Here is a 20,023-nt window from a genome sequence, read left to right as displayed (position 1 = left end):
TTATATATATACTCAACATACTCTCTCACACGTTCAGGAAGCCTCTAAGCAACATGTGTACTATAGTCTCGTATAATCTCGATCTTGCATGAGGTTGACAATGAAACTAAATTAAAGAATGTGTTCTATTTCAATTGAAATTTTAAGTTGACACTTGGATTTGGACTACACTTTTAAGCTGATAGTTCGTGTATAGTTTTGTGGTTAACTTGGACTACACTTTTAAGATGCGCAAATTATGCCCTGGAAACGTGTTCACCATGGCCCAAAGCCCCAAACGAGTGTTGAATAAGCTTGCGCGAAGAGGAAGTGAAACCGCGAAATGTGAAAATGAAGAAGAAAAGTCGCGCTGTTAATTAAGAAAAAAAAAAAAAAAAAGAGAGAAGATAACGGTGCTGTTACCGTTGGGACCGCGTTCACCATGGATGGTGAACACGGTTCCATGGCATAACGATTGTTTAAGATGATAGTCCGTGTATAGTTTTGTGGTTAATTAGTCCTTTTTCCTTTATAAAATATGGAGTAGTAAAATTAAAGGAGTGCTCAAAGGCATCCCTCCAGTTGATAGCCGAATAAATAATTTACTCCATTCACATGGGTCGGGATTGAACCCCCAACCTCATGCTTAAGAGATGAAGTGCTGAACCACCACACCAACCGTGTTGGTTACTAAAGGAATTTCCTAATGGTATATATCAACACCCCAACAAATTATTGTGTGGACCATGGTCCACACAATGTTATGTGGATCATAAGAAAAAGTACATTTTTAATAGAGTTAATACCCAAAATAGTCCCTTGACTATGTCCTAATTACCAATTTAGTCCTCGACTATCATTCTTACCCAATTAAGTCCTCAACTATACAATTTTTACCCAATTTAGTCCTTTGTCAATTTGACTGTTTGTTGACTGTCAAAAGTGGAAATAAAGTTGTAATTTTACAAGTTTTCTCCTTCCTCCTCATTTAGCAGCGCCAAACCATGTAGCAATAAGCTCCGGTTGGGTTCTAAACCTGTCAGTATCGAAGTAGTGGTTATGCATCGGATAGCCCATGAATTTGATTTCCAACGATTTTTTGACGATCGAAATCTGATCAGAGTGTATTGCTGCATGGTTTGGCGCTGCTAAATGGAGAGAAAGGAGAAATCTTGTAAAATTATAATTTTATCCCGACTTTTGACAGTCAACAAACAGTCAAATTAATACAGAGGACTAAATTGGGTAAGAATTGTATAGTTGAGGACTAAATTGGGTAAGAATTGTATAGTTGAGGACTTAATTGAGTAAAAGTTACATAGTTGAGGACTTAATTGGGTAAGAATGGTAGTTGAGGACCAAATTGGTAATTATGGCATAGTCGAGAGACCATTTTGGGTATTAACTCTTTTTAATATACTAAATGTACATTATTTTTTTACTGGATGTACATTATGCAATATAATGTACACTCAGAACAAAAATAATGTACATCCCCTGAATACAATGTACATTATTTTTGTACTGAATGTATATTATTTTACAGTAGACAAAATATGGTTCACACAACTTGTGTGGATCATGCCGGCCATTAAAGAATCAATTGGGCCTGTTTCAATGAATCTTTGGGCTTTCATATCATTTGGCCCAATCCAGTAATCATAAATGTTAATTGGGCTGTTATATATATTATTGTTTTCGACTAGTTGTGTTAGCTGGTCATCAACTACCTAGATCATAAAATCAATAGGATTAATGAAGGGTGTCTTTGGAAGAGTAATTGAATTGGAGGCTATTCTGACACGCAAATACTCCTTCAAAAAATTATTTGAACAAATTACAATTAAAGTGATTAGAGGAGTGAACCGCTCAACCTAATAAAGATTTCTTTATACAACACAATTAAATTGAGATGCATAATCAAATTAATTGAAATAAATTTAAAATTGAATTTCATTAATTAAACATATCATTATTTTTTGTGAGAAACACACCGTCCTGACCGTGACTATCTAATCCTTCTACATCTGACCCCACATCAGAACACATTATTGTTATTACACGTAAACTAAACTAAAAACTTAATGAAACAGATCATCAGAATTTATAGCCAGAACGGTATGTTCTTCCAGGCTTCCACCCAACCGGGATGGCGTTGTTGACGACGATAGTCTTGCCGGAGTCACCGGTGAGCTTGAGGGAGAACGGCGCGATTAGTCCCGAGCCGGAGTTAAGCTTCCACACCGCTCCCCAAGACTGTTGCATGTTGGTCCAAGCGCGGGAGTTGCCTTGCTTCAGTTGAACGGCCACGATGTCGCCATCGCCTGGCTCGTATTCAATCACCACCGCTAAATAGAATGGGTTGGCCCCTGAATCCACGCGAAAGGTCATCGTGTTCCCCCGGTATCTGCACGGAACTCTCTATATATATACACACACAACAATATTTGAAATTACAATTTTTTTAATACATGAGAAAGAAAGAGAAGTATATAAATTTTGATCTAATCACTCCAACTACATCAACAAATGGTAAAAAAAATAAAAAAAAAAATAAAAAATTGGCTGGTTAGAGAGATTCGAACTCCCGACTTCTCTTACCAAACAAAAGTGCATAGCCACTCGCAACCAAGCTGGTTGACTAGTTAGCACTAATGCATGTGCAAATTTAAGATTACCTTCTGTATTGAATTTGGAGGACTCCGGCAGCACGGAGCTGATTGGCTTTGCCGGAAACCGCCATGGCTCCGAAAGCAGTTCCACTCAAATCAAAATGAGTTGATTCCTTTACACATTCTGGACACTCGTCGGTGATAACCACTCTCACCGGATTCCTTGAACAAGCTGCATTTGTTGTGCACTTCACCTATACACACACACACAAAATAATACTAATAACAATATATTGAAAAAAATTCCAAAGGAATTGAAAAATAAAATTATTTTACTAATATTGCAATAATATTATATTCTTAAATATTTAATTGTTATATAAATTGATTTACTTCATAACAAGCTCCACATCCTTTGCCAGATTTGAATAGAGAAGGGCCACCGGCTGACACAAAGGAAGAGAATGGTGGTTGTTCTACCGTGTTTCGATATCCACAAGCTCCACCTATTCATTTTCCATACATCAAATTTAATTTAAAATATTGTTTGGGAACTTTTAAATATTATGAATATTATCAACCAAATAATGTGCATAATTTTCGTTCTTATTTATTGTGTCTAACTTCATGAACCAAACACACTCTAAATACTACTAGTTTCAATAATTTTTACCTACAAATCTTTCGTTGATAAATTTAATTTTTATGATAGTAATGCATGCTACTTTACATATATTCACCAACTTCTCGTCACTAGAGTGAATAAAAACAAAATCTGCGCTCATATTCAACCTTATGAATGCGCGCAAGTCATTAGTACAAAAATAACTTTCTGCGTCTGTTGTACAGACCTTTTTTCGTCTGTTATACAATAGATACAGATACAACAGACGCAAATTAATAGCTAAAAAAATGCTTCTTATCATATATTTTCGTACCATCACTTCCGGCGCCACTAGGGGGGCCATACCACGTCGCACCGGCCGGAGACCAACGGTTAAAAGATTTTAGTTTGGAGACATTGAAGGAAGAACAAGAAATTGAAAGAACAGAAAGTATTACTAAATTAATAATGAAATAAACCATGATTTACTTATATTAAAATTGAAAGAAAAAAAAAGAAAGAAAGAGAGACTAATATGTGATTATGCTTAGATTATTTCACTTCCAAGTTGTGTGGAGTTGGGTTTGATGAACAAGTTATTTATATAGAGATAGGGAGGAGTATAACTGTTATTGCAATGCCAACTCGAACTTTTATTATATTCTTCTCAAATTAAATGGTATGTGAGAATTTATTAGGGTTTAAATTCTATAACTGGCTATATTTACTTTAAAAATAAGTTTCTGAAATTAATTAATTAAATTATTTTTGGATTTATTGACCATATTTGTATTTTTACTTTAATAGTGCTTGATTTTTTTTCTTCCAAATGTTAATTTTTTGTTACTATTTTATTTGAAGATATCCTAAATCTCTTCACATGGTAATGTATTTTATGGGAAGAATGGTAATATATTTTATTTTTGGATTTACTGACTACTATACATTTATATTTTTTACTTGAGTAGTGCTCTTTTTGAAGATAAAATATTCATTATTACTTTATTTGAAGATATCCGAAATCTCTTCATCACATGTTAAATAAAATTTAACGAAATTTATACAAAAATAATGTGACCTATTTTAGATTAAAAATGGAATAATGGAATCATTTTTGAACACCAAAATGGAACATTATTTAATTGTACAGTAGCAGTTGAAAAAGGAAAACTTCAAGTTAAATATCATAAATGTAAATATAATTAGAAATTGAATGCGAAACATTTTGTGCTTAGATGGCATGTAGTGACTCTTTTATATGAGAGGTCAGATAAAAATACATTCAGAAGCATATGATATATTTTTTAAAAAATAATAATTTTTGTTTTGGGTGCTAATGTGGACAAATTAGAACTATATATTGTACTCACCAGCTAAATTCTCATCATCCTCTTGATAAATGATAAGTGTAATTCCAATGAGTATAGCTCTTATCATAGGTTCAAATTCTATCGATGGAAGAAAATAAACATTTTATTTAGAAAAAAAAAAACAAAAAAAAACAAAAAAAAAAAAAACCTGGCATCTCACACTAGCAAAAGTAAATATGAAGTAGAAAGTGACCGTCATATAGTATTATTTATTTCTCTTAAATCTCCTAACCTAAGAGAAATAAATAATATTATATGGGAGGTTGTGGATTTGAGTCTTAATAGAGGCGGTATTGACTCTTTGTGCTTTAGTAGGTTGAGAAAATAGTTATGAACTGATATTGCATTGTAATAGAGTCACTAACACTCAACAAATCTCCTAACCTAAACTTTTTAAAAAACTAAAAATCAAATAGTCGCACTAAATGATGTATTCATTCACAACTAATTAAAAGTCTAAGTTTATAATTAGACTATACATTTATGTTTATATTATATATATACTCAACACGCTCTCTCCCACGTGCGGGAAGCCTCTAAGCAACATGTGTATTATAATCTCGTATAACCTTTTGAATGTGTTGAGTACGATACTAAATTAAAGAATATAATGTGTTTTATTTCAGATGAAATTTTACTTGGATTACATTTTAAGCTGATAGTCAGTGTATAGTTTTGTGGCTAATTAGTCCTTTTTCCTTTATAAAATACGGAGTAGTAAAATTGAAGGAATTTCCTAATGGTATATATCAACCAGTTGTTATATCGTGCACCTCGGTAAAAAAGTGACGCCGTTTCTTTATGTAAAGAAACGGCTCGTCATTTATCGTTAACGGAGTCCGCATATTTGGTGTATTAAACACCAATTGTCACTACCGTTACGTATTATTTTTATATTATCAAATGAAACTGCAGTTATATCAAAATGATACTTTAGTTGTGGTGAAATGAAACTGCAGTGTATATAAAATGAAACTGAATAACATTTCACATATTTGAGTATATAATGTAAAATGAAGCTGTAATTATATCAAAATGATCATGTAGTTGCGTTTTAATAAAACTATAGTGTATATAAAATAAAATTAAATAACATTTTCACATATTTGAGTCTATAAATATCGAATGAAATTGTAGTTACGTTATATCGAAATGAAACTGTAGTTATATCAAAATGAAACTGTAGTTGTGTTGAACTAAAACTGCAGTGTATACAAAATGAATCTAAATAATAGAGTTACTTTTTGCGAAGGGTGCAGAACGGCGAAAAACAAATACCATTTCTTTTCATTTAACAAAACGACGTCGTTCTGATACGCGGTGCATAATCGGTGCACGATATAATTTGCCATATATCAACACCCCTATGCCGGCCATTAAAGAATCAATTGGGCCTGTTTCAATGAATCTTTGGGCTTTCATCTCATTCGGCCCAATCCAATAATCTTAAATGTTAATTGGGCTGTTATATATGTTATTCATCAGGCCCAATAATCTCTACCATTATATTAGCCAAACATTTTCTTATCATTCAGCCCAATCCAGTAATCTGAATTGCTTTTCATATTGAGTCGTATTGTTGTAGTTGGTTGTCGGCAAATTATGCTGTGGAACCGGGTTCCAAAAATGTTCATAATTATGAATGTATAGTTCAAAAATTATGAACATAAATTTGTGAACACAATTATGAACATATAGTTCTGTAATTATGAATATAAAGATTTAATAATTGTGAATATGAAGTTCAAAAATTATGAATATATAGCTTGATAATTATGAACATATGGTTCAGTAATTATGAACATAGAATTCTGTAATTGTGAATATAGAGTTTAATAATGAGCACAAACTCATTCTTACTGTGAGAACCAACAATAAATCTCCTTCCTATATTCATAGTGATTCCACATCTTAAAAAATTTCGAAAATCAAACCTCAAGGCGGGATTCAATCTTTTAGTGCCAAGATGAATCGCAACTAGAACCGATCACTAGTACAGAAACACAGTCATTCGCGTCCAACGTTAAGGCTAATTCGCGTCCAAAGTAGCTGGGACGCAGATGTCGGGGACGTTGATTGTATAAACAAGCGCTTGTACGGGTTTAATTGTGCTTCTATACAGTACTTAGTTTAGTTTGAACTAGTAAATTTGAATCGTAATCATCTCTATATTTACTATTTTGTATCTTCCATGTCAAATATAGTGAAAGATCGGAAATCAATAATGCAATTGTAGAACCTAGCTTATTTATGTACAATCTTGGCATTTTGTGGCAGATGAATACATATTCTCATATCAATAAATCACAGCCATCCTACGAGATAACAATTGGCAAAGAATACCATTTCTAGGGGTAAATTGTACAGTAACTTCTAATTATAAGTATTTTGAGAGTACAAAAGATATTGGAAAATACTACTACTACTCTTAAGTTCTATTCTTCCCAACTTTTATCCCCTCTTAGAGCATTCGTAGTATTACTAGATTTTTAGTGATTTTTATCGGTCCATGTAGAAAAGAGAGTGAGGATGAGAGAGGAAGCAAATTTAAAAAAAAAAAAAAAAAAAAAAAAAAATCCGCCCTTATTTTTTTGTTTGCAAAAAACAAATAAATCCACAAATGTGGATTCTCTTACAAAATTTTGATGTTGTCATTTTCATTGGACCCACATGATTAAAATAACTAGTCATCCATTGTCACATCAGGGAGTAGAAATAGAAAGTACGTGTAGTAGAACTCAAAAATATTACAATAGAATTCTATTACATGTACTCCCAAATCTTACTCTCTTAAATTTAATCCCTGATGTGACAAGCACTGATAGATTATTCTTTTTATGTGAGCTCTTGTAAACGTTTTTAAATCAAAATTTTAAGTGTAGGAGTAAAAGTTAATAATAGAGAATAAATGTTCCATTATAATATGGCCACTTATTATTAATATGGCCACATGTAGTTGCTAGGTACAACAATAAATACTTTCAAATCAGACATGAAAGTTAGTCTGGGATTGAAGTGACAATGAGGTTGACAAACAAGAAACGTACAAGGACCAACTAGGTCTAGATTTTTGTGGAGGCAATATGTGGTACTCCAATTGAACAAGCGTTTGCTTCACTCTCCAATCATTTGTAATCAACACCCTACACTACATTTTACTAACACCAATAATACCGTACACGGGACAACCCTAATCAAGTTTGTCAATTGTTAACTTGATAATCACAATACAAGGTTTTAAATTCGACTGCTAGTAAAAGTGATCTATATATTGACCATCTCAGTTTGAGTCATCAGTCAGCTATGAATGAGTTTATATCCTGGTGATTCTTTGTCCGCTAGGATCACAAGACATGGTTAGTACACATCAATAGATTTTCTGCATCACCCAAAAAAAAAAAAATAGTTACGTACGTAGCCCTTCGATAAAATATTTTATCGTTAGCGTACAAACCTTAATAACATTTATACGCATATACAATTGTTACATTTATTATTCCAACAAATATAAAGTTGAACTCTAAATTGGTCAAATTTCAAGTCACCTAGCTACATGTAGTTCTTTACCAGTTAGAGTTACAAGACACGATTTATTCAGTCCACACTCTAGAGTAATAACTGTGAATTCCTCTCGTACACACCAATTTATATTTAGTGTACAAACCCTAATACCATTTACGCCCATTTACATTAATTGTCACTAGTGTAAAGTGAAAATTTATTATATTAGCCCAAGTTATTAGTTGTATGTGTCGCAATTGTGTTTATGCACATATGGACCTTATCTTAAACGCGATACAAGAAATTACTAAAATTAGATATAAGGATGATATTCACGACAAGAGAAATAGTTTGGGAGATATAATAATAATAATAATAATAATAATAATAATAATAATAATAATAATAATAATAATAATAATAATAATAATAATAATAATAATAATAATAATAATAATAATAATAATAATAATAATAATAATAATAATAATAATAATAATAATAATAATAATAATAATAAATAATAATAATAATAATAATAATAATAAAATAATAATAATAATAATAATAATAATAATAATAATAATAATAATAATAATAATAATAATAATAATAATAATAATAATAATAATAATAAATAATAATAATAATAATAATAATAATAATAATAATAAATAATAATAATAATAATAATAAATAATAATAATAATAATAATAATAATAATAATAATAATAATAATAATAGAGTTCAATCATAACCTACAGGAAAAGACGGCTAGATGGATGGCATTGGGTGGAGACATAAGAATCATATTCATTCTATCATATCCAACTTTTTCTGGTCTTCATATGTTTGGGGTCCCCTACACTGCATCAAACAGCAAAGATCACTGGCATTTGCCTTGCATATTCATTCAGAAAAGTCATCATGTGTATAGTACTCTGCATATATATATATATATATATATATATATATATATATATATATATATATATATATATATATATATATATATATAAATATAATTAGGTTCCCGTGGGGTTAAGTGTTTCCCGTACGGTTCTGCGGTGAGTATTGTGCGTAAATTTTTTACTTAAGGTGCGTGAGGTTTGTGTTTAACGTGCGTGAATTTTGTGCTTAAGGTGCGTGTGTTTGTGTTTTTAAGGTGTTTTGTTTGTGTGTTTAATGTGCGTGCGTTGTGTACTTAAAGTGCGCCAGTTTCATACTTAAGGTGCATTTCTTCGCACAACCGCACGGGAAGCCCTCCTCGCTCCTGATCCCTTCCCTATATATATATATTACGAACAAAAAACTGAAAAATATAGAAGAAAAAGATTTACGTGGTTCGGCTGATGCTTAAGTACGGAAAATTACATCCATGGGAGCATCATATTTATAGAGAATTAGCTCTAATAATACATTTATAAAATTACTCTAGTACTATACAACAATGACACTACACATATATGTACCCCGACGCACTCAACGAACCTAGTTCAAGTTCAAATCACAAAGACAAGTGTTAATTTGTCACTCTGCTCCACTCACTCTACAACATTATGTACTCTTCCGCTTGTTATATATTTTCAAATATCATATGAGACATATACAATAATATGATGATTTAGAATTATAGAAAAAACAACAAAATTTAAAACTTTTTATCAATTTATTGTGTTGTCCGGCTGGAATGTGGGAGTCTGGGGTGAGAATAATTCTCATTTTGTGAGTAAATTAGTAGTCGAAGATAGATTAAATTTGAAGATGTTAGTCTAATAAATAATTAAATATTATATTAACATGTTATTTATGTATTTACTAGGTATATATTCAATTTTTTTTGAAGGATATATACAAATTGCCACTTGCCATAAGCAAACAAGTAAAATTTTGACTTTACATTGCGTACAATACATGACTCGTGCCTTAAGCTTTCCCACAGATTTTCTCATGGTTTAGTTCTATACAGAAGTATGTGTGTGTGTGTGTTTTATATCTTTTCTTATATATATATATATATATATATATATATATATATATATATATATATATATATATTAAGGATTAAAGTTCCCAAAAAAAAAAAAAACTAGTTCACAAAATTTTATTAGCATCATAAAGCAATCATACACGAAAGATTTGACTTTTATATTTAAAATAAATCGACAAATTCAATAATTCAAAACAACATGACGAAAACAATACGACAATAACAACCTAGCCTCACAGTTAATATACATAATGGAAGCCAACCGGCTTCAAATCAATCAAAACATGCCCGATATTATCAATCAAATAATATAAATGTCAAAAAATATTATGGGTAGAGTATGATCATCGTACTTGAATGATCGCAATTTCAATTGAAACCTCTACATTGAAAGCGCATAAAACAATGCACAAATAATAATCTCTCCATTATATTCAAAGTTGAAGAAGTTGTGAGTAATGCAAAGGGTCTACATAGTAAGAGGAAAATGAAAAGGAAAATGTTGTGCATTATGTCATCATCTACCTCAGCTCAGATTGCATGCGTCATCATCCAACTTGGCTTGGATTGCACGCCTGTAAGATGTGGTGAAGAATTATTAGATAGGACTTTTAGCAACTAAAAGAAAAATACTAACTTTTTAAAAAGGAAGAAGAATAATTCCACCCATTTTGTATGTACGTCTTACAAATTATTGAACAAATTTTTTTTTTATCTAATTTAATTGTTTGAGAACAATACATTCTACCAAAAGACACTTTAAATTATGGGTTCTTATAATTTTTAATTTTGAACTAATTTTTTACAATAAAATTGTAGGTTTTTAGTACATAATTGTTATTTTGTGTGGTAGACTTTTCAAGCTTTGAAAAGATGTCTGACTTTGTTTGCGGGTTAGGCATCCGTTAGGAGGCACAATTGGAGGATCGAATTGTTTTTACTATTTCATCATTTTGATGGAGAGAGAGAAATAAAAAATAAAAAGGAATAAGGGTCAAATAGGCCATCGAACTGCACACAATAAAACAATTAGGCCACTGAACTTAAAAAACCAACAATTGGGTCCCTAAACTAATCAATTTCAAACAATTCTTTTAATTAGAAGGTTTCCAACAGGTCAACGGGTCATCCTTCCAAATTAATTATTTTTTAAAATTTAAATTTTAAAAATTAATTATTTAAATTTAAAAAAAAAAAAAAAAAAAACTGGTTCCAGCCGGAGACGGTCGTCTCCGGCTGGATTCCAGTTTTTTTTTTTTTTTAATAATTAATTTTTAAAATTTATATTTTAAAAAAATAATTAATTTGGGAGATGACCTGTTGACCTGTTGGAAACCTTCAAATTGGAAGAATTGTTTGAAATTGATTAGTTTAGGAACCTAAGTGTTGATTTTTTAAGTTCAATGGCCTAATTGTTTTATCGTGTGCAGTTCGATGGCCTATTTGACCCTTATTCCAAATAAAAAAGACAAAATGTGAGAGGGATTTTTTTTTTTTTTTTTTTTTTGAGAAAGATGTTTTATCAACTGAGATAATGATTACCGAAAAAGGTTGACAGATCAACATATAAATAGAAATATAAATACAAATACAAAAAGGTTGAAAAGAACATATAAATACAAATATACATATAAAGGTATGTATGATACATACCTATATATACACAACATACATATATGTAGGTGTACGCATGGTTGAAAAAATCGCTAGTCGCTCAAGGGGCGCTAGGCGCCCGTATATTTTTATTTTTTAAAAATATGTTTAAATTTTTTTTTAATTTTTTTAAGATTGGAGTTAATACTAAAATATTAAATATTAACCTAAAAACATTTAGAGTTTGATCACTTTAGAGTTATTAATTTTGTTCAAAATAATATTGTTTTGAGTGAAATAATTCATTTTTAAAAAATGAAAAAAATAGCTAATTGGCCGACTAGGCAACCTAGTCGGTGCCCAAGAGACTTAGACGGTCAGCGTCTAAGCGGCCTATGCGGTGCTTAGGCGGCCTAGTCAGCCGCCTAGACCACCGATTATGGTGATGCGCTAGGCTGTCGTCCCGCGCCTAGCGCCTAAGCGCTGATTAATCGGTACCTAAGCGAGATTATTGCAAACACTGGATGTACGTGTAGGATAGAGTGTGTGTGTTTTAAGTGTGTGCAAAACGTGTGGAGATGGAAGGCTTGACCCGATGATATATCGAGTCGACTAACAAATTAAACTGCAATCATTTATGTGTTCTTCTCTTGCCCGACATTGCATGTTTTGCGTGTCTTGTTTGCCATCAATACAAACAAATAAACCCCCTTAGCTTTCTCCTCCTTCAATCACTTCATTATTCATATATTATTATACCTTTACTATTTATCAATTACTTTACTTTGTTATATGGATAAAAATGAAATCATTCAAATTGTACATTAAATATTATGTTAATCTCATCTCATTTTATAATACATTTAAACCTCAATCTTAACGGTCCTATACACTCCAAGAAAACAGGTGAAGTAGGTAAATCGCAAGATGTATCTCAACTAGTTTATATGTCACCAAATGCTTGTATATTGTGCCCAGATTGGCCACAACACAACCAAGTCTATATACCTCCCTTTTTAGTGTAATCTTTGGTAAGATTTGAATTCTGCACTCTACAAAGCTTATGAACGTATTTTAGGTTGGTTGACAATTTGAGGTGTGTCATGTGAGCTCTCATCTAATTTTATTTATCATATTGTATTAATTAAACTTGACTTAAATTATTTACAATTCAGCTTTTTTTTTTTTGTAATGTTTAGTTTAATGTTAATAAGAAAATGTGTTTTAAAAATAAAGAAAGAAGACATGATCTAATCAATGAATAATAATGTGACAGATAAAACGGGACAAATTAAAAAGAGAAACGAAGAAGCCCACCTTCTGACCTTAGCCTGCAAAGTAACGCAATGGCGCAATGCATGAGATAAATCAAGCTAGGTTGACCATAACTGACCAATACCTTCAGAAAGAGACGACCTTAAAACCTTACATGTGGTTATTTATCAAGTGTCGGACCAATTTAGTTAGGGTTACTATACCCTAGTGTTTGGTCAAGCAGTGAATCACACATGGAGTGGTTGAAGAAGTCTATAGTAAAGTATTAATGCTTCGTACCAAACATTTTCCAAGTTTATATTAATGTCTTGTTCCCAACGTTTTTCATATCAACTAAAATTTCAACGTCAAACACAACAAACACCAATCTTGACCTCGTTAATTGTATACATGTAATAATGTAAATATGACTTGTCATCATCAAATATCTTTTATACAACCATTATTGAACTCAACAATGTAATCTTAAAGAATATTCATGATAGGGTTAGCTAGAGCTGATGAATATACAGTCTCAGCCTACACAATTCTTTAATTTACGAGAAATCCCACAACCGCGATGAGTGAAACTAGCCTTGTAACAACCTACGCAATTCTTAAGTATATATATTGCTTCCTTTAATCACACGTACCGATCTTCTTCAACTTAATCAGATCAATTCAGCTACTAAAATTCTTTTTTCAAAAATAAAAACTTAAATTTTTAATGATGAGTTGAGAAAATTGCAGCTGCTATTCGAGAGTATGCGTTGAGTTTCAAAACTCAATTTTTGGTACCACCCGGGGCTTGTTGAAACTGCTGGTATAAAGCTGCCATCCTACTATAAGCATCCATTGTCATTGGCTGCAATTCGAAAGCAATAATTCTTTAGAATTAATGTTGGAAATAATATATAATATATATAATATAAATATACAATCTAATTTTTCAATTTAGATTTTTAGCTGTGACAAAATATATCTATCAATTATTAATAAATATTCAGAAAAAAAAAAAAAAAAAAAAAGGTACCTGAGATTGGGAAGCAAGAAATGCGGTTAAAGGATCAGGCATCATGGAAGAAGCGGCGGCGGTAGGCATGCGATCGAGGGAGTTCTCCCACCAGGCGGCCATGGGCATGAAGGCGGCGGCGGCGGCGCTAGCAGCTGCCGGGTGGAGGAGACCAGGGATTCCGGGGATGTTGGAACGGCCGGCGGCGGCGGCAACGCTGTTCATGTCCATCACACCCATTCCCATCCCCATGTTCATTCCCATGGCGGCGGCGGCGGCCGGCGCCATCATCGACATCTGGAGCTGTTGTTGCATTGCCAACGGGAACATCATCGGCGACATGTTCATCCTACTCATCATCTGCACTTGCGCTTGAAGCTGCTTCAGATATTCTATCACTTCGTCCAGCATCGAAGCCTTATCCGTCTGCAAAAACATCATTAAAAATTATGAATTCAATCAAATATATGCCATGCTAAGTACATCTTATACTCAAATTTAGATAAAAAAGATTTTTCCCTCAATTTGATCACATAATTTTTTTATTTTTTTTTATAAGCCATGAGGTGTCGTGACTCGTGAGCATGTACTAACTGTAATAAGATGCACGTTTAAGCCCGTATCATACTCGAACTAATCCTCATTCGCACCGAACTGGTCCAATTAAGGGCAAAGTGTGGGCGACCCTCAAATCCCTGTGACCCTAATAACATGATCACAAGGAGATAAACTAACTTAGGTTAATTACCCATAGGTCATAGTTGGCTAGCTCGAACTAAAAAAGCCTTCCACAAGAAATTAATTGTAGTTATCAGACTAATTGTCCAATCAACTTGGCTGAAATTAGTCGAGTCAAGTGCACACTAATTGCCACTCAATGTAAACTAGCTAGTCAAAATCACTAATCGTTACATAGTTAAAATTTGAGTTCGTATATATCATAGTAACATCATTGTTAACCAAGCAGGCAGGGTAGGGCAGCAAGAAGGAAGATAGGACAAGATAAAAGGTGGATTGATACAATGGATGGGGGGTGGATCAGGTGGGGGTTGGGGTTAAGTTGCTATCATCACTATATATAGTCAAGATTGAAGAAAGGGTAACTGAGATGAGATGACACGCCACATGCATGGCCATGATTGACCGGAGACAACCTTCCCGGAGATGAGAATTGTCGTCGGTCCTACGTCGGAGGAGAGGTATTTAGGTGGTGGATGAAATTTGTGTACACAACCAACACCCTTCTGTCGCCCTGTCTCCACTCCTTAACGTAACGTGTGTGGACTAGCATCCTTACACTATTGCCAAACTTTTCCTACGCCACATGTGCTATGCCCGTATCATATTTCGTGGACCACCCTCACTACTGTTTTACCTCTTTATATATATATATATAGAGAGAGAGTGTGTGCCATCATTTTCAGTCATTAAAACCCCCAGATTTTGATTTGTCTCCAAATCCATTTTCATATTTCATTGATAATTACTCCGTGCATATCCTTGTGTAGTTGTTGTGGGATTTCTCACGTCACCCAAAAAAAGATAAAAGAATTTAATTTGAAGAAGAATAATCGGTGGATAAAATATTATCTCGTACTAAAATATTACAGTTTTTTTTTTTTTTGACAAACATCTTCTTGATCGAACCCATCACACAAGTCTTCCTATTGTGATTTGTCAACTATTACACAAAAATATATTTACCCAGTATACACCGTCGTTAAAACACCCATAACATCCGTCAAAATGAAATCAAATTAACACGATTACCCCTATTTTTTAATCCATTATTTCCCACCTAAATCTAATAAAGAAGACTGAAAACTGATATTTCATGGAAAGTAATTCCTGTATTAGATCGTTTTACACAAGATATCGATACATATAATAATAACTTGACATGTAATATTTTTTTTATAAATTTCATAAAAGGGAAATATTAAAATTTAACTAAAAAGTATTCTACAATCTTATGTTGACTTTTTCGCAAGTAACTAAAGAAGCACCCAGACAGGCTAATAAAGGAGGGATTTAGTTTATGGGTAAGGTTGAAATAGTTGTCAGCATCGAATATCCAAGCAATATCGTACCATTCGAAACAAGTTGGGCTAATCAAGATTAAGATTACGATTGTAATAAGATTCCTATTAGATCAATCATGGTATCGAATATAAAAAAGTGGGGTTTCATATAAGAATAATAATAATATATGTACTCAAAAAAATAATAATATATACTACTTGGTACCTTACTAGAATTTGGAACCAACTTCTGTAACGTCTTCATCCTTTGGTTAATCTTGTCTCTTCTTTTCTGGTAATCAATAACATGCATGCATGCAATTAGTCTTCCTCCGACAGAACAAATTCTTAATTGCAACATGTCATATGATTCAGCTAATAATTGATTAAGAAAAGGGAAATTAGTATATTAATTACCCTTTCAGATTGGTTGTGAATAGCAGCAGCCCTGCTCCTTTTTGTTGACACTGAGGATTTCCCATTTCCTTTCTTCTTGTCTTCATCATCACTACCAATTTCCCTCTGCATAGGGAAAAAAAAAATTATTTATCCCAATTTTTATGTGTTTGGAATTTCATGAAATGTTTAATAAGGTGTCGATTTGCATAGTTATAACTTTAAAAAAAAAATGTTGAATTTCTCTATTTTTTTTATGACAAAGGAAAATCAGTAGCCATTATTCAACTGTGTGGACAGATAAAGTCAGTCTTGTGATTATAATGGACAAAGGATAAACTGACCAATAACTAACTGACTCAAATGAAGAAAATTAATAGACAACTATATTGTCTATAGCTGACCGGCTTAAATTAAAATTCAAGATTTTAAAACGTGAAGAATGAGGGTGTATTTGCCTGAGATCTGCTGTGACAGACGGAGTGATCATTGTCATCATTGGACTTATTTGTGCACTGTTTATCGGAGCTGGTGTTTTCCGGCGAGCCCATGGAGGCGGAGGTGTAGGCTTCGGTACCCAAATCCCTATCGTACGTCGTTTCAATTGTCACCTGCTGGCTATCCCGGCCGTAGGTGGCGCTTCCGCTCATGCTCATCTGGTCGGCGCCTCTGTTGCTCCAGTCGTGGGCGGCGGCGCCACCCACACGTGCTAAACTGGCTTCCCGGGTGGCGGCGCCGGCGCCGCTGCACGACCCCACAAGACCGGAGAACCCCGCCACGCGTGCGGTGGCGGCGGGAGTGTTAGTGTTGCTGTTGTTGTTGTTGGCGCACGGCACTAAGGCGTCCATAGTCACCGTCACGGAGGCCGCCGCCGCCGCGGGGTTATCCCCGGCGCCGCCGCCGTGGTGGTCAAACCACGGCACGAGCTCCCCGCCGCCCCCTCCTCTACCCCCGTCACCACCACCCTTCCCGTGCGTCGCCGGCATGCAAGTCGCCTGGCTCACGATCGACTCCAGCGTCCCGCCGGCGCGTGGCTTATCCCACGTATACTTCACCGCCGACGCCGCCGCCAGCAACTTGCTCGGCACCCGCGGCGGCCCCAATCCATGCATCGCCAACTGCCCATTCTCCCACGTCAACTCCGCAACTTCATAGTCCAACCTGCAACATCAAACAAAAACCTTATTTAGATTAACAAGAACAAGAAACAATAATAATGGCAGAAAGGTAAAGAAAAACTCAAAAAAAAAAAAAAAAAAAAGATTACTATACATACGAAGGAACATCCACCCCAAAAGAACTAGACCCGGATTGCGCAACGCCATTAATCGTCACCGTCGTGGTCGAATTATCCTCAACATCCCAACTAGGAACACACTGAGTCATCTTAATACGAAGTTTAATTTAAAACTGTGACGTGAAAAAAGTTCACTGTCTTTCAGAACAATTTCGCCAGAACTCAGGAGTTACATACACACTATTATTATTATTATTATAAAAGGAAACATAATATGTGGGATTGGAGGGCATATTCATGGAGAAAGAGAAAGTGGGGGTGGTGTGTTTAATGCAGAGATTATACAGAGGATAAGAAGAAGGGTAGAAGTGAAAGGGATGGGAGGGGGACATGGTCCATGGGTTTGAAAGAGAAACAGAGTATTCTTATTGGCCATTACATATTTAGGGTATCTTGTAAAGAGATCATCTGGGTGGGTGGGTAAGGCATTTCTGATCTGCCAGTTGAAAATTTTTAAAAGTGAAAACTACCAAAGAGAAAAAAGTTGTATTGCTCAATCATTAGATGCCCGCCCTCCACTCCATGTATGTATCTATTTCTAGCTTATACCATCACTTCAATTTAGCCGTATTCTCTTGTATATATAAGTTCACAAACTATACATGTGTGTGTCACACATTCATAGGTTATGCCGCCGTCACCACTTCCCAACCTATCACTTTTCTCAAAATATATACATCTCAAACAAAGGTTCTTATCTGCCCCGAGAACGGTGACCAAGTGACTGGGTGTTGCATGATTCTCTTATATTAAGATCATGAGTTATATATATGTTTATCCAGTACATGCACACCCTCCAAAAAAAAAAAAAGAAAAACCCAACCTAGAAAGTGTTTGCAAGAATCAAATTCGTATGTAATAGTCTGCAAATCACACATGAGAGATAAATTCAACCCAGAGAATATTTGCAAGAATCAAATTCGCAACTTTTATGTACAAAAATCATACTAGGTCCAGTCAGTTAATTTGTCCAAAATTAGTTTAATTGGCTAGTATAACCAAGGTGAATGGTGTCCAAACCGCGTAATGATGGAGTCGATCTAAACAAAAACCTAATTATTAAGCTAATGATCAGTAAATGATATGAACGTTTGTGTGGAGCAGGCATGATTGACTTTGCAACTCTTATGTTGTTGGAATGATCTGTGGAGGGACCTCAGCTCCAGCTAGTATGAATGAATGAAAGTGGAACTCAGGAAGGGTCGATTAATTGGCCTGCGAAGGCGACACGTGTGGAGAGAAAATATAGAGAATTTTCTTTTTTCATATAAACTTCGGTATCTTACATTTAATTTGCACGAAAACGAGATAACAAAATTTGCAATAAATGTAGAAAATGAAATGTGGGGAAGAATATATATACACATAATATATATAGGAATATATTTACAAATGTTCTTCTTTTATATATATATATATAGAGAGAGAGAGAAATTGTAAAAAATGCCCCTCTATAATATGTCAATTATCCATGTCACCCCTAAATTATGAGTGGTGTAAATGTTGCCCCTCAATTATCAAAACGGTGTACATATAGCCCCTCCCGTAACGGACCTGTGGTTCTCTACCCCTCCATCGCTGGTACTTCAAATTGAGGGAGGAAAAAAACAACTAAATTACATATTTACTCCGATTTAACAGTGTCGTACACTAACAGGGAACCACATGTCCGTTACAGGAGCAGCTATATGTGCACCGTTTTGATAATTGAGGAACAACATTTACACCACTTATAATTCATGGATGACATTGATAATTGATATATTATAGAGGGGCATTATATATATATATATATATATATATATATATATATATATATATATATATATATATATATATATATATATATATATATAGGTTTAGATTCAGGTACATTTAAGTGTTTTCCTTGCGGTTGTGCGGGTGATTAATATGCACGAGTTTTGTACTTAATGTGCATGAGTCTTGTGCTTAATGTGCGTGAGTCTTGTGCTTAATGTGCGTGAGATTTGTGCTTAATGTGCGTGAGCGTGTAATGTTTAATGTGCATGAGTTTTGTACTTAATGTGCGTAATGTGCGTGAGTTTTGTGCTTAATGTGCGTGAGTGTGTACTTAATGTGCGTAATGTGCGTGAGTGTGTACTTAATGTGAGTTGTTGTTGAAACTTTAAAGTGCATGAGTTTTATGCTTAATTTTTGCGTGAGTTTGTGCTTAATGGGCGTGAGTCGTGTGCTTAATGTGCGTAAGTTGTATACTTCATGTGCGTGAGTGTGTACTTAATGTATGTAATTAAGTTGTTTTTAAAATTTAAGGTGCGTGTGTTTTTGTGCTTAACATGCTTGAGACTTGTACTTAACATGCGTGAGGTTGTGTTCTGAAGGGTGTTTTGTTTGTGTGCTTAATGTGCGTGTGT

At 33.8% G+C, this 20,023-nt stretch overlaps 2 protein-coding genes across 2 annotated transcripts; both read right to left on the bottom strand.

Moving 5' to 3' along the window:
• Window positions 1–2,076: 2,076 nt before the first annotated feature.
• On the bottom strand, window positions 2,077–3,677 carry LOC109186593 (expansin-B15-like). Its single transcript, XM_019336647.1, has 4 exons — window positions 3,530–3,677; window positions 2,985–3,097; window positions 2,658–2,845; window positions 2,077–2,398 (listed from the first exon to the last, which is right to left on the bottom strand). Exons 1-4 carry the CDS (start codon window positions 3,675–3,677, stop codon window positions 2,077–2,079), a joined length of 771 nt encoding a protein of 256 aa, XP_019192192.1.
• Window positions 3,678–13,321: 9,644 nt separating this feature from the next.
• On the bottom strand, window positions 13,322–18,078 carry LOC109183333 (transcription factor UNE10). Its single transcript, XM_019333422.1, has 6 exons — window positions 17,610–18,078; window positions 16,792–17,494; window positions 16,355–16,459; window positions 16,164–16,229; window positions 13,938–14,342; window positions 13,322–13,769 (listed from the first exon to the last, which is right to left on the bottom strand). Exons 1-6 carry the CDS (start codon window positions 17,717–17,719, stop codon window positions 13,689–13,691), a joined length of 1,470 nt encoding a protein of 489 aa, XP_019188967.1. The 5' UTR covers window positions 17,720–18,078; the 3' UTR covers window positions 13,322–13,688.
• Window positions 18,079–20,023: the final 1,945 nt, after the last annotated feature.

This window comes from Ipomoea nil, unplaced genomic scaffold, assembly GCF_001879475.1.
Source record: "Ipomoea nil cultivar Tokyo-kokei standard unplaced genomic scaffold, Asagao_1.1 scaffold0188, whole genome shotgun sequence".
Classification (NCBI taxonomy): Eukaryota; Viridiplantae; Streptophyta; class Magnoliopsida; order Solanales; family Convolvulaceae; genus Ipomoea; species Ipomoea nil.
Note: the sequence above shows the minus strand (reverse complement) of the source record. Positions and strands in the feature narration are given on the sequence as shown.

What these genes read in the sequence shown, in the direction of transcription:
- LOC109186593 (XM_019336647.1), bottom strand. Translation starts at nt 3,677, where the DNA reads ATGGTTTATTTCATTATTAATTTAGTAATACTTTCTGTTCTTTCAATT. An exon ending in TAGTGGCGCCGGAAGTGATG is followed by an intron (nt 3,098 to 3,529) that starts GTACGAAAATAT and finishes GAAAATGAATAG; the next exon opens with GTGGAGCTTGTGGATATCGA. An exon ending in GATGTGGAGCTTGTTATGAA is followed by an intron (nt 2,846 to 2,984) that starts GTAAATCAATTT and finishes GTGTGTGTATAG; the next exon opens with GTGAAGTGCACAACAAATGC.
- LOC109183333 (XM_019333422.1), bottom strand. Translation starts at nt 17,719, where the DNA reads ATGACTCAGTGTGTTCCTAGTTGGGATGTTGAGGATAATTCGACCACG. An exon ending in TTCACAACCAATCTGAAAGG is followed by an intron (nt 16,230 to 16,354) that starts GTAATTAATATA and finishes ATTGATTACCAG; the next exon opens with AAAAGAAGAGACAAGATTAA. An exon ending in TTCTTGCTTCCCAATCTCAG is followed by an intron (nt 13,770 to 13,937) that starts GTACCTTTTTTT and finishes TTCGAATTGCAG; the next exon opens with CCAATGACAATGGATGCTTA.